General features: G+C 35.2%; 1 protein-coding gene across 1 annotated transcript in view; it reads right to left on the reverse strand.

Annotated features, from left to right (window-relative positions):
• Positions 1–15,487, reverse strand: part of PSMD14 (proteasome 26S subunit, non-ATPase 14) — a 39,327-nt gene that overhangs the window by 7,059 nt on the left and 16,781 nt on the right. The window contains exons 5-7 of the mRNA XM_065750477.1: positions 14,479–14,549; positions 13,401–13,551; positions 2,040–2,147 (exon numbers count right to left, since the gene is read on the reverse strand). Of these exons, the coding sequence (XP_065606549.1) occupies positions 2,040–2,147; positions 13,401–13,551; positions 14,479–14,549 (330 nt within the window). The remainder of the gene's footprint in view (positions 1–2,039; positions 2,148–13,400; positions 13,552–14,478; positions 14,550–15,487) is intronic.

Consider the following 15,487-nt stretch of genomic DNA (forward strand, 5'->3'; position numbering starts at 1 on the left):
AGTTCAGGATAACCACTACTTGTATTACTGATTAGAATTAGAATTGTTAAATACTGATTTTATCATCAATGAGTAGTTTCCACCACCATTTCCTTAACTGATACTGCTCCAACAGTGTTTGTTTTGTTTTAAAAACAGCTGTAGATATTGTGGGTGTATTGCAAATCTCCTACAGTACATAAGATTTGACAAATGCTTTAGTTTCTCCAACTTTCCTTCCATCCTCCCAAACCATTCCTTTATAGAATGGACAAACTCAAAAGGTAAACAACCTTTCTACTTTAATCCTGAGCAGAAGTTGTGATTTGGCAAATGCAACAGCTTAAACTGAAGCCCATAAAATAAATACTCACTTAACTAAAGCAAACCCTGCTCTTTGTGCATCGTTTCAAATGAGAACCACCATTCTCATGTGCTTACAAACTGGATGCACAGACAAAGAAGAAAAAGCTTCCCACAAAAGAAAATAGAGGGACAAAAACAACAGCAACAACAAAAGGATTAAGCCAAGCCACGTAGTGTACTTATTTCTAACTTTTAAAGGAATATCTTAAAATCACTGCTAGACAAAGAAGTAGAAATTGTGGCACAGCTGAAATCAATGTTCTTTGCTGCTGAGCTCCACCAGCTCAGAAATTTATAAGCGACTTCAGAATAAAACCAAGACTAATCTGAGTCCTTGCAGGAAGGGGGCTGTGCATTATGATGGACTATGGCTTTTAGCATAGCAGTGACATTGCAACAGCTCACTGCCAACTTGTAAAAAAATAACAAAAAATACTCAAACAATGGAAACTTCCAAAACTTCCATGGCCAAAATATGCCTTAGTGTAGCAATCCTAAAATAATGAAGCTAAACAATACTTCAGGAGTTTACAAGGGAGGACATTACACATGAACCAGGAAAGCCTAGTTAAGATATTAACCTGAAAGATGCAAGCATGGGATTATTTATACCCAATCAAGGTATCCACTGGTTATTTCATACTTATTACAGTTCATGATTATTGCCAATTCAAAAATCAGAAGTATAACACAATAATCTTGTTTAATTATCTGGTTTTAATTACTTATTTTAATAATAAAGGGTTTCAATGCATAAGAAATAAAAATCAGTTAATCCTTTGGAAGCTAGGAGTAGAGTATGGTGACCTAGCCTCCGAAAGGCCATTTCTCACAGTGGAAGTTCAGCCCCTCTATGAGATCTATCACGACTAGCATTCTATCATTCCTCTAGGATGCTTATATAGCAGATATTACTTTTATTAAGTAAAGGATCAGAAGAGAAGGAATTTAGAAACACAGCTGCAAGTATACATGCCTTGTGTATATATAATATACAAGCAATAATATACAAGCAAGTAAGAGGAAAAACTTTTCTGAGGAGAAAAAACGAAAAGACATTGAGGCAGAAGAATGACACCGATAAAAGCATTAAATCGCTCCAGGGAATACTTGCTTCCAACCAGAAGCTGAAACACTGGCTTGTTTCATTCAAGACCAACATTTTTGTCCTGCTAGTGAAACTGTTAACTTTAGAATTCAAACTCTGAATACTGAGTTTCACAAATGGTTCCGAAGACATGCAAGACAACATTCTCACATGCATACAGCAAAAAGCCAATATTATTATTGAAAATAACTTTTTCATAATTTGTGCTGGAACAATTTAAGAAAGCTAAGACAGGTTAATAAGGAAGTTTTAAATTAAATTACAATACTGAAAATGTTCAATTATCTATCTATCTCATGTCACATGGTATGGTATCGACTGTTACTTTTAAAAGTTTAAAAGTTATTTCAACAACTCTATACTTCAATCTTTGCAGTAAATAAAAATACAGGAATTCACTTTGCTAGCTAATTTGGGACTCAGTTTTGAACTCATCATATATATAACTCCACTGATGATTCACATCGCTTTTAAAGGCAAGCAGAAAAATGCTAGAGAGAACAATAAACAACTTGTAGCATACTGATTTTAGGCACCTTCCCCCCAGACTGCTGAAAATTTATAGGGTTATCAACACTGGTTTTACCTGGATAGATGGCTTGTTTAAGTGACCCAGATTTGAAGTTGTTTGTCTTGGTTCATGTCCCAAGACCATCATATTAGCATTGATCAATCTGAAGGCATCAATAACAACCTGTAAAAACAAGATGTCAAGTCAATTCTTTTTAGAAAATGCAACTAATAGTGCCAAGCAACAGTGGACAAGGCACAATCAACTCTCATCTGTTTTTGGCCTTTATCCAGAAAATCATTTAATTATAACATTAATAAAAAAGAGCCTCCTGCTGGCTATGCTATCAGCACACTACACTACATTGTATTGTAAGGTGACACCAATTATAATCTTTTCCTCAAAGCTGCAAGTTGTATATACATTATATAATCAGATAACAAATTTTTATGTATATTCACTCTTAATCTTCAAAGGTATGCATATGTTTGCCACCTAAATCTTATCCAATCATAGTGAATGACAGAGAGAGACTAAAACTGAAAGTGAGCACAAGCTAAGGGACCGAGTCTAAAGCCCAGTCCTGTCACATCAATTATACTACCACAATACTTGAAATGACAAGAAAATTATAGCTAGCAAGGAACTTGCCCCATGTATTCCCTTCTAGTCAGATGCTTTTTGCTTCTTGTGACTACGAAAGGGTCTATAAACTGTCTGATGGATTAAAAAGTCCTTGTCAGTGTCATGCTCAGGAGTAAAAAATAGAGTATATGAAAACCAAGGTCATTTATGATTTAAAGGTACACAGTAGGTATTATTCAGTGCCATTTCTTGGAAAATAAAGTAAATATACAACTGATTTTCATTCTGCCCTGTGCTGAATTTGTCTATCAAAATATCTGGAGAATATATTTCATGGTCCAAAGAACAAAATCCAATCACTTGTCCAACATCTACACCACATGTGATGGAACTGAGGACACAGCAGCAATACAGACAAAGTTACTCTCACCAGGCACTCGCCATTACAAGCCAACCATTCTCATATAGGCTCCGGTCTTCTAACTGGGCCTGAGGACATGTGTAGCACCACACAGCAACACAAATAGCTCTTATCAGTCTTTGCAGACGTCTCTTCTGCCCAGCATCGAAGAGTTATTCCAGTTCTTCAAGCTAAATAGTTTTAACCTCAGCTGCTTTAACTGCAATCATTTTTATTGTCTCGCACACTATGTCAGTCAATAAATAAATAAGGTCAACAATAAATAAATTCACAGGGCTAATCTGGTATCTTGATGAACTACATCTTTTGTGATGAACCAACAAGAAATCAACTACTGTCTCTTATTGAAAGTCTGCAGAGAAGGTGACATTGAGTTTTCCACATTGTCTTAATACCATATATATGAAGTTTGTTAGCATTATAATTGTTAAGGTAATCAATATTTAAATAAAATTAGTAAGTATTTATTACAAAATATTTATCAAATTGTAAACTTAAAAACCTATTAACTCATCACCTCTGTTTTTTAGGCTCCACCATTTCGGCCACGTTGAGTGACCTAGTACCACTCCCTATTGCTACAGCCTACTGAGTAGCCACTCAGCTACCTCGCCAGACCTGTCCACATATATCACAGCTAAAAATATTCTGTAGAGAGTGTATGAAAAAATTTTGTATGAAAAAAAGTTGTGACCCAGTTAACAGCAGTTAACAGCAACAATTCATTTCTGAACAATAATAAAGCCAAATTACATTTACGATGCAGCAAACACAAGCCATATTATATTGAGACTACAAATTATTATTTTAAAAACCTTTAATTCTCAATAGCTTGATATATATCTCGTTGACCTAAAATAAATGCATTTTTCCTCTTATCACTATCAGATTTTTCAAGTATCCTAAAATACTTGTGACAAGCTATTTTATTTACGTTCTGGCTTCCATTTTAAACAGATGCTCCAATGTATGAACACCTGGAAATGCCCAACCATAACAAACAGGCAGCATAAATTAAAAAGTCAAGCAAAGGAAAAAAAAAATCCACACTGCAGGTCTCCCGAGAAAAGCTAGCTAAGAGGGGGAAAAAAAATCAAGCAAATAACAACTCACTCTGGGGAGTGAGAAAGGCTAGCAGGGCAGTGGCAGGCCAGGCCAGGCAGGCCTCAGGGCCTCTCCACACAGCACAACCAGCACCACCTCATCTGGGCAGCATAACAAAGCAGTGCAAAGAACTGAAATCACAAACTCCATGCTTTGGACAGGGATAAAACCATAATTCCTGAAATCCAGAAGGGCATAACAAGGCTTGCAGATGATATTTCCCATCTTGGTTGCACTATGACGACCAATGGTAACTAAATACTTTAACTACACTAAGATTAAAGGAATTTGCTGCTATCACTATAGCAACCATCTTAAAGAAACTAACACGCTCAACAACCTGGAGGCTAAATTTAGACCTAATACGCAATAAAAGCATAAACACAACAACATATCCTAAATATTGGCTTCTACGAAACGTAATTGCTTTCCTCTTGGTGAGAACAAATCAGTTCCTCCTTTAAGAGATTACATAAAAATAGACACTCATTAATGTCCAGTGTACTAATGAGCAATGGGTGAACTAAGTGTTAATTACGCCACAGTAAGATTAGAAAAAAGAACCCCGGTGGGTGAGCACTTGGAGGTGCACAGAGCTGAAGTCAGCTTGCTACGTTTGTGTATTCTGAAGTACAGCATGATGCAATCAGGTGATGGCAACGTGCTCACTATTTTACAATGGAAACTTCAGAGACGGTATTATCAAAAAAAGAACCTTTAGCGTTTAATTAACAGCAGCAGAAACCCCCACTTCACTACTCAGAATTTCACAAAGAAGTTAATACATCTCATCCAAAATTTTTAAGCTGTCATTGCACTTCAATTATCTAATGCATCTTGCAATGTGTTAGTAAAAAACACGGTTTTCAAGCTTCATGCTAAATTCTCTGTCTGCAAAGACATAAAAAGTTAAAGAAAAGTCTGTGGCACTGGGATATTTTCCAGAAATAAGAAGGTAAGATTTTTTTCAAATGCAATTCCACAGCGCAGGTCTTTCACCACTCTGACCATTTAATTTCTCCGAGTACAAGTGTCTTCAGACTTTTCAGAGGTCATTTTGACAGCAGACAGCTTATAACAAAACCATTAGCAGTTTGGCTAGCTTAAGGAAACCTCTTACTTTCCTTTTTTGTTTATTATCACTGCATGAATCTGCAGCATATGAGAGTTTATAATTTCTCGGGCTTGTTAAATTCATGTTAAAGGTCTGTTTTCTTGTTGAATAAATTTTGTTCATATAATGCTGCCTATTTCATATACTGAGTCTTTAATAGCACCTTTGGTCTATGCGCAACTCACAGATCAAAACAGAGGACTAAAATAGGGGTTGATGATGCTATTTACATGTGTGATTCCTGCTGTCTTCTTGTTAGTAGCTTTAATATAATAGAAGACCTTGTCTGTTTTGTAATTAACACATCTTTACTGGAGAGATATTTGGAAGTGATTGCTGTGAATATACTGGTTAGTAAAATAAACACAATCACACACCACTTTCTGTTATCAGACAAATTTGTGAATTGTACACATTATACTCCAGATCAACAAACTGTGATATAACAGCCAAGTAGAAGACACATTTATATAACCCTTTATTTTTCTGAAAATATGTATTCAATCTGACCTTGCAAATATAATTAGCTTGTGGGATGTGTGGATTTCAGTACCAAGGATGCTTTACTAATTGCAGCTCTTGGAAATAGATACTAAATATTTGGAAGCTGCCAATACAAAATAAAAACTGCATCTTTTTGTACATCTGTCTTAGCCTCAAAAAAGCATAATAATCTAGAAAACAATAACTACACAGCATTTTTCAAGCATTTCCCTGGGGTCACTAACCACAACAGGCACCACATAACAGACTTCCAGAAACAATATTTTAAATTATCCTCAAATTGATAAAGTACACTGAGGATAACTATAATTAATATGATTCACGGCTACTCACAAGTGCTGGATTCCTCAACTGGTAACTAGACAAAAATCTGGCCTTTTCTAATCTGTGCATAGTTATTACAAATAATGGCATCATTAAAAATGTAGAATGTTCACCAGCCAGATTTGTTTTAGCATCATCCGACAGCGTGCGCCAGGTAATCCAGCGCTCTTTCTAAAGCAGCCCCCACACTTTGTCTGTGTTTAAAAAAAATTAGAGAAATTTGACAGTACTTTACTGATGTAATTCTATTAAATTCCTTCAATAGAAAATGTACAAATAAGACTTAAAGAAACACACAGGCAAGGTCTACCATATTTTTATGGAGTTCTGTAAGAAGTAAGCCAGTCTTTTTTATTTTAATTACAATTCTTTTCTAGCATCAATATTTTTTCCACTGAAGATTCTATCACATATGGTGACTATCTTTAAAAATGTATTGTATCCTTTAAACTCAAATAGCAACGCATTGTTTATGCCATATGTTTGTGAACAAATATGCCAGTGCTTAAATAAAACTCTGCAAAAGATATAATGTGGTTATGCCAGGTGTGGAAAAAGAAGCAATGTCCCATCTAAAATATCTTTTATCACCTGCAACTGACCTGTTATCGACTGCTTAGTTTGCTTCTAGATTCTTTAAAAATGAAATGGAACATGTGACCTGAGAAGTGCAGCTATGGTTTATGACCATTTCGTTATTTATGCTGCCATGCACTGTTAGACAACTACAAGTGAAGAACATCTTCTGTCCCCTGTAAGCCCACAACATAAAAAATTAAAAGAAATCTTACTTTTTATGCCATTTCCAATGAAAAGCACTAAGAACTGAAACTGACTCATGCCAAATGCATACCACTGAATTGCTGTGATTGTGAGTTTGAAGTTTGCAACATGGAAATTATTTATAAAATGTCAATTTTAGCTCTGGAAAATATATTCCTAGGAGTACATGCATTTTCCTTCTCTATCCTTAGAGAATTACTTATTTGTGGTCAAATCTGCTGTACAACTTCAACATCCATACTGGGAGGGGAGAGAACTACAGTATAATACATTTATCTTGACAAGTGAGGGCATGCATCCATAACTCACAAGCAGCAAACCACAAGTTTTAAAGCTATATGCCTTAATGAAGATAAATGGACTATTCTACATCCACTATGGCAAAAGGAAATTAAACATTTAATACCTTCCAACAAAAAGTCTTCTTGAAACTTTTTTTGTTTTAGGGAAGGGCATGAACTGAAGTAACCTAAGTAAATGATTTTGTAGGTAAGTACACATTGCTAATTTAAACACAGCAAATCCAAAGGATGTTATTTAAAAAATTTTGGAACACCAGCATTGGTATTAACAGTTTTGGCATCGCACTAAAAAAATTTGTGACTTAAAATATGCAAAACATGTTATTCTGAATACATGCAATTATAATAAAAATGTTGGCTTTGATACAAAACCGTAGCAAATGCATGGCAGAGTGGCAGTGATAAAGCAGTTCAATGCAAATGTAGTTTATGCCTACGTTCAGAAAAATCACGTCCTCAACTTAAACGCACACGCATGAACACCAAGTGGCCAACTCTGTAGTGCAGATGCAATTCATCTCCTACAAATTTGGTTATTCAGGGGGAAAAAAAAAAAGCATCAGCCTTTATTGAATCAACAGTAATCAACACCAACACAAATGTTATTTTATTTCTTATTCTCCAAATCTGGCTGCTATTGAAAAACCTAAATCTAAGTTGGTTCTTGCCTGGATGCAAGAGTGATGTTTCAGCCCCAATAGGCAGTCTCTGCTATACCAGATGCACCATCCTGGCAATGTTAAGGAATGTCACAGTTCAGCTAATCAGCTCAACAGTTATTTGGTGGTCACTTATCTGTTCGTTACATGAAACTGGAATCCCACTCTTGCCACATATGATTGCTCTTCGTACACCACATGTTACTATGGGAGCTGACACTGTCACATTCTGTTGACACACACACTCCTGTTGACCAACGTTAGTGACAGAAGCAAATGGAGAAGTACACAGGCACAAAGATGCAACATTGCCATAAAAGCTTTTTCTAAGAAAGAATGAAAGACTGTCTTCAAGCTTTGGCAACTAAAAGGCTAAAATCACACAACAAAAAACATTATTGTATTCCTGTAACTATTTATGACAATAACTTCAACAGTGTAAATTGTGTCAATGACAAAAGCATCAAAGCTTCATCTCCTTCACTGTTAATTCTCAGCTGTTGCAGTTTTTCCCCTTTAATTTCAAAACCTACAAATTACTAACCATCAATCACAGAATCCTTAGAGTTGGAAGGGACCTCTGAAGGTCATCTAGTCCAACTCCTCTGCGATGAACAGGGACATCAGAGCTACAGCAGGTTGCCCAGGGCCTTATCCAGCCTCACCTTGAAAGTCTCCGGGGACATGGCATCAACCGCATCACTGGGCAATCTATTCCAGTGCCTCACCACCCCCACTGTCCACCAATACCCAAGGAACTTATACATGTTCTCCAGATTTTATACACATCATAAGAGTACTTAATTGCTGTACAAAACATTCAGAATGATCAAACTGTTCAGAGATAGATTATAAACAGAACTACATACTGTAAAGTTCCCTTCTGTATTTTACAGTTTTTCCTTTACAACAGAAAATAACACTAGTAAGTCCAATTCCAGTAATGAAAGTTGTTCCAGGTAAAAAAATGTATGGATATAAAATTGTACATGTTTTAATATTTTACAATACAATTTATTTTAAGTGCATAATAATTCAAAGTAAACAATTGTATCTCAAATCAGTAGTGGACAATACAGTCCATTTAATGTTTTGTTTAGTTTTTACTAATACTTTCAAGCTGTACCCTTGTGACTTGATTTTGCCTGCTTCCAGGGAAGATTTATTAAGAAAGCAATTACTGAGATAAATGCATGAATGGAGGAGAGGAAGTTGTGCATGTAAAATAAGTCTTCATAGATAGTTCCTATCTACTTCTCAAAGTTCTCATAAATTTAATCTTTAGTGGGCTATTTTCAATTTCAAATTTCGTATCACACTACTCTCTGCACACATCTCATTTTAAGGATTGCTTTTTTCTTCCTTTACAAGTAGCCACTACCTCCAAACAAAGGAACAGGAGAGGTACGAACAGAAAAAAATAGTACTCCAATGAAAGAATGGAGTCCTGAAAGCATGCAAGTATTTGAAAACTAGTATAAGACTTATGTTCAGCTGAAGAAAATTCTTGAGGATAGGTGGCAATTCCAGCACCTAGGATAGTCACTGTTAGTTCTCTGCCTCCTTTTGGTTTTGTTCCTTTAGACTAACAAGTTATAAAATCAAACAAAATCACTCTTCTTATGTTAATTATTGAACAAGAAAACCTACCTATTAAGCTGAAGAGTTAAAAACTGAAATCAAGTATTGCCAAAACAATATCATTCATATATAACAAATTACACATTGGTTGACACCTAGATCTGGAGTTAACACACGTATCAATGAGTGGGGAAAAGAAGAGGAAGAAGAGTACTGGAATAGGTCATTCAGTAATGAACTCCATTTGACTGAATATAAGTTTTGTGGTGGTACTTTATTCTCTTACTCTACATCTACATAAATTTTGGACACTGCAAGAATAAGAAAGCAATAGAACAGATATCCCAAGAATCTGTTTCATCTGAAGATTCGAGAGGACAAAACCTTAGAGTAGTTTGGTCTGAATGCAGAACTGAGTCTGTGTTGTGCACATATCTGAACTAGTTCAAAGATTTCTTCCTACTTCTATTACCTGAACAGTCAAAAGTTAACGCTTTTTTTTTTCCTCCTCCTTATGCCCTCTGAATGAGATTTGGGTAATAACAAATATAGCAAACACCTCTTCTATGAAAGTTGCAGGATATGGTCTAAGAATGGGATTAAGATGCACAACGTGTTTATCTGCCAGGAAGTGACAAACATGCAAAGTACAATTTATAAGAAGTTATCACAAAGATAAGTCTTTTTCAGAAAACAACAGATTCTCCTAACAGTGTTTCTGACAGTGCCTTGCTAGGAAAGATTACAGTGCAACAGACATGGAATTTTGCTGTATGAACAAGATGTTTGTTATGGACTATACTCAACACCATAAATGGCAAAACTTCTCAGATCTACAAAATAAACTTCAGATCGTTTTGACATTTCATGTTTTTGTCAGCAATTATTAATTGACAGAAACCAATGAACTACCTCTAGGAAAGCACACCATTATAAACAGTGAGTTTTCCTAAAAAGAAAAGAAAAGAAAACAAAACCAAACAAAAAAAAACAACACCCCAACATTTCTAACTGTTAAATAAGTACAGTAAACAAAGCTCAAAGCTTTAAAGAATTTTAAGAAGAAAACACCTTTTTTCTTAATATGAAGGAGTATTAAAATATAGTAAATGCTTTAGAGTGAAATAAAATAGACATAACTACATGTAACTTACTGTAATGTAGTATTTTCTTTAAGAGGTGAGGAACAGCTGCTAACTTAAGGTCCAAAAAATTTTTTTTTAACATTTGGCAAAGGTATATTACTCTCTGCACAGAGATTTCAAAATGTATGTTAGAAAGAAATATAAAATGTCAATATTTAACTTCATTACAGAACCTTAATTAAATTACTTCTGCGGAACATTTTAAATATATATTACAACTCCCATTTCACAGACTGAAAAACTGAAGGGGGGATGAAAAAAATGTTTCGTAATAAATAATAATTGCAGTCACTAACACCAGTCCCAGCAAATCTTTGGAACCAGAAGATGCATGGCCAGATGAGGACAGCTAACAAACTCATAAGCTGTAGCTTCTATCAGTGATAGGGCAAATCACTCCTTAATGCTTTGGATAGACTAGACTTGAAATTCCTCATCAGAACTCATTTCAACTTCCTGATGTGTGAAAATAACCTCTGCCCTGGTTCCTTCCTCCCCAGCATCAACTGCCTCCCTGGCTGCAGGCCGCAGCCATTTATCTGGGCACGGACTGCTCTCCGGCAGGTTTAAAAATCAGCTACTATGTTATTTTGGACTTTGTTTTTAAATACTTCTAATCTCAGTCAAAACACACCATATTAAAATCTTCTATGCCACATGTTCACTGTAATTTTTGCCAGATAGTTATGCTGGTAAAAGGTATAATGAGTAATGATCTTGGACTCATCTACACACATCCTCAAAAGTCCCCCACTGTAGCGGCTACTACAGCAAGAAAAATACCTCTGCCAGTATTTCTTCTTCTGCTGGCACTGGGGAAACACAGGGGAAACACAGAGATGGGCACAGCTCAAATTGCCCAACATACCAAGATGCACCAGACAGCATACTAAAGCAGCCACACACATGAAGCAGTCAAACCTGACCTATGAAACCTCCCCAACTCTACAAAATCTGTTCTTCTTACAGTTCATCTGAAAGCAGATACATTCTAATCTAAGTGAACTTCTCAAACAAAGACAGAAAAACCATACAGACTCAATAACCTAATCTCAAACCCATAAATCTAGAGATTAATTAGTAACAGACATAATTTGGGGGATTCTAATTCTAAGATTTAGGGATGCACTTGCCAGAAACGTGACAGATGTAAATTTTTTTTTCCTTAAGTTGTGAAACCTGAGAATGTAATTTAATGACTGTAGCAGCTAGACTTGTATGGAAAACAAACACGGCAAGACTTCCAGTGATCTTCAGCACCGGCAGGAATGCCATATTAAAAGCTGTAATTGAGAAATGTTTAGATGGACAAAAATTCAAAATAAAAATGCCAAAGCTTTTTTCATGAGGAGAACAAAGACCTTCTTTTAAGATGGCATCTGTGTCAAACAACAGTGGGAAAAAAAAAGAAAAAAGCATGTAACATGGAGGGGAAAAAAAAAGTACTTAGTGAGCAAATGTGATATAACAGTAGTGTGACTTACTGGGAGGCTTTTCCCTCGATGGATTTAACAGTTAGCTCTACATTACTAGTATTATATATTATATTTTGACAGAATAAAAATAATAATGTTTCAACATTTGTACTGGAAAGAGAAAATTAAAGCAAGGATAAGCAAACATAAAGAAAAAGTTCTAAGAAAAGGTCACCACTAATTAAATAGTGTAATGCAACATTTATTTTCCCCAAAACTATCAAAATATATCAATTACACAATGTAGGAAGAGGCAGAATTGATTCAGATGTCTACTATCTTCCAAACAACCACAAGCTATTCATTTTTCAAATGTCTCTGTTTTACATAAACAGATACAAGATAAAAATCAAAATTTGAATAAAACAAACCAAGAAAACAATTTAAGTGCAGTGCAACCATAACTTCAGAATATTCTATTATGAAATTAGTGGAAAGCTTCGCAGAAGTGTTTGATAGTTTCACTATAGTCTATCTCACAAGAAATATGGTACCACAGCTTTACAGAAAGTGAACACTTTTTAAATATTTATAAAATGACATTAATATAATCCATATATATACATATATATTAAAAAACGGTGTATTTCAATAATTATTCCACAATACAATGGGAGTGCATGCTCAAACAAAACACCTCAGCAGTATTTTAAAGCAGTAAACCACCTAGCCAATTTCTGTGCGTTCTGTAGTTTTTCTAATCCACTCTCCCTGTGGTTGAGCAAAATCGAATTGCCTCTCACATTTGCAGACAGCTCTGTGAAGGTGATAATAGAGCTGCTCCCTGCTGTCATGAGGCAGGAAATAGGAAAATGGCATATGGGGCTAGAAAGAAATAAAAAGAGAACTAAACAAGAACAAAAGAGATTTCAACAAAGGACAACTATAACCCAATATGCTTTGCAAGTTAATCTCTTTTCATAATCATTTAACATACTTAATCATTTATCTGCACGTTTTCTCAAAAACTCGAATGCTTGATACAAAGTCTTCTGTAAAGTTTTATTCCATAAAACATTTTGGAATAGAAATGCTACTAAGAGCCAACATATGTAATGCCTATAAATCATTGTCTTATTAGTACCTACATTAAGGGGCTAAATCTGTTAGTAATTCATCTTAGATTTTATGGCTAAAACGAAATCTCAGAAACAATGTATACTTGGATTATTAGTTGCAAAAACACTCAGAGACACCTGAAAACAAAACACGAAGTAAGGGTTGTTACTGGTTATGTGCACTGACGATATCAAAGACTTGCAGCTTGTCTGGTGCAAGACAAAAAAAAGAAAAAGATGTTTTCATATACTGTGAGATAGTTATTTATATATTTTTGAGGGAGAACGGGACTCCAAAAAAATAAAAAAATTGTTCATATCCACAGTGCCTCCATACTAACTCTTACTGAAGTACCTTAAAAGAAGAAAAGTCTACCATACCTTTCCTTTTACACTCTGAATGGGATCCACCACCACAGCAACAGCTCTTTCCGATAATGCTTCAAAGCTCTGCTGAGTATTAATATCTACACCAGACAACCAACAGCCAAAGCCAGGGTGACTGTGATACCAACCAACAACCATCTCAGGTCTGAAATGAAGAGGACATTGAAATTCTTGAAAAATAAAAATGTGTAACACATGAAGAAACAGTTATGCATCAGGGCACAAATTAAGGTGACTTGTGAAAAAGTACCATTGGAAATACTTAAATTACTCACCATAGTATGGTGAAAAAATGGACATGAATAAATCCAACAAAAGAGGGCTATCATTAAGGGATGCACATTAGCAGAGGAAGATCACGCTTCCAGTTTTTCACCTTGTTACTACACATTCCCTGAACCAGTTTTTACCCTTTCAGCACTTGAGTAAATATCTACTCTTTAACTCCTTGGCGTCGAGGGTTGAATTTTCACTGCAGAAAGTCCATTTCAGACACGGACAACAGAAACCAACGGTGGGAAAGGATTAAATATCAATTAAACCAGCAGTAGAACTAGGAACTCAGTCAAAAAGCAATTTGCACTGTTCTGTTCAGCTGCTGAGCCTTTTGCTAACATTAATTTTGAAGTTTTTCCCACAGCAAAAGAATTTGAACAAGCATACGACAACTGTTGAGAGGTAGGAATGAAATAAAGATTCATTTAAATACTAGGGTGTTTTACCCAATTATTTCTTCCTTTTCATTGAAATTGCACATAAGCTAAAACAATGTTTTTTGTTTTTTTAACCTTAATTGAAAAAGAAAATCAATCTTTTCCTAAATTGAGCAGCATGCTAATCTTTCTGAGAAATAATCAAAGATGTAAGTTTAACGTGAGTGACAACCTCCTGACAATGGAAAGGCACGAGGTGAATTACACGCTATGCCACTCAGCCATTTTCTGGGCCAATTATTTCTTGTTTAAAATTATAAATAGCCTCGTGTTCGCTAATTTTGCAGAGAGCCAACTGTTTCTTCTAAACAATATGCAGAGCGTATTTGTTATTCCCAGCTCTTCTCAGGCTGACTTACCTGCCTGTCTGTTTCAGCATATCCAACATTTTTGCTTGAAACACAGGATCAACTGCCTCCACACTGACACCCTAATGTAAAGAGAAACAACAATCACAGCAACTGGGGGTAAAGTCATACTTTAAATCTTTTAACTTGTTACTTTTCACAAACAAAAATTTAACACAATCTCACCAGCACATGTTAAAGAAGTGAAACACGATTACTTCAGAATACCTTTAAATGTAAAATACACTTATACTATAAAACTGTATCTCAGTACAATTTTTAAAATGCAAAAAAAGATTTTCATTTCCATTTAGGTAATTTCCACTATGAGCAAACATGATAAAATAGGCACAAGGACTCATATTTTCCTCCTCTTTCTTTCCGTTCTGCAAATTCTGGCCTGTTTTTTCTCAAGTTCAGCTCTAGAGATTTTTCCTTAAGATAAATAACAGCAGCTTTTTTATAATTCTGCATAACTGGCTACATACTACTACACACAAAGTCAGGACAAAATAATCCAAATCCCTCATTTTGCAGCTTCGAGCTACAAAAAGCTCTGTGTGGATTTTAAGAGAAATATTTAAGTTACACAAGAAAAGCATCATAAGCTCCAATTATGCTTTCATACTCTTAAAATATCAGTCCACAACATTAATATTCTTACTCAAATTTAAAGCACATTTTTTCCACACTGCATTTAAGAGATGTACCAGTGTAAGGTCTATCACCAAGATTTAGTTTGAAGTATTATCTATAGTGCTGTCACAATTAAGGGCATGATAAATTTCTAATCAAAACTTTACATTTTTTAATCCCTCCCCCAGCTCCTGCTAGATGAGTATCTGAAGTTATCAATTTATATACCTTGCAAGTTATGCTACAACCACATATTTATACATACACAAAGACACGAGAGATCTCTGTATTGTCATACTTACCCATGTGTATATCAACAAGTCACTTTTTTATTTTTTTATGAAATCCATAAACACAAATGATGAAACACCACCAAAGCATAACA

Source organism: Cyrtonyx montezumae, unplaced genomic scaffold, assembly GCF_038088225.1.
Source record: "Cyrtonyx montezumae isolate F1298 unplaced genomic scaffold, pur_monq_1.0 scaffold_7, whole genome shotgun sequence".
Lineage (NCBI taxonomy): Eukaryota > Metazoa > Chordata > Aves > Galliformes > Odontophoridae > Cyrtonyx > Cyrtonyx montezumae.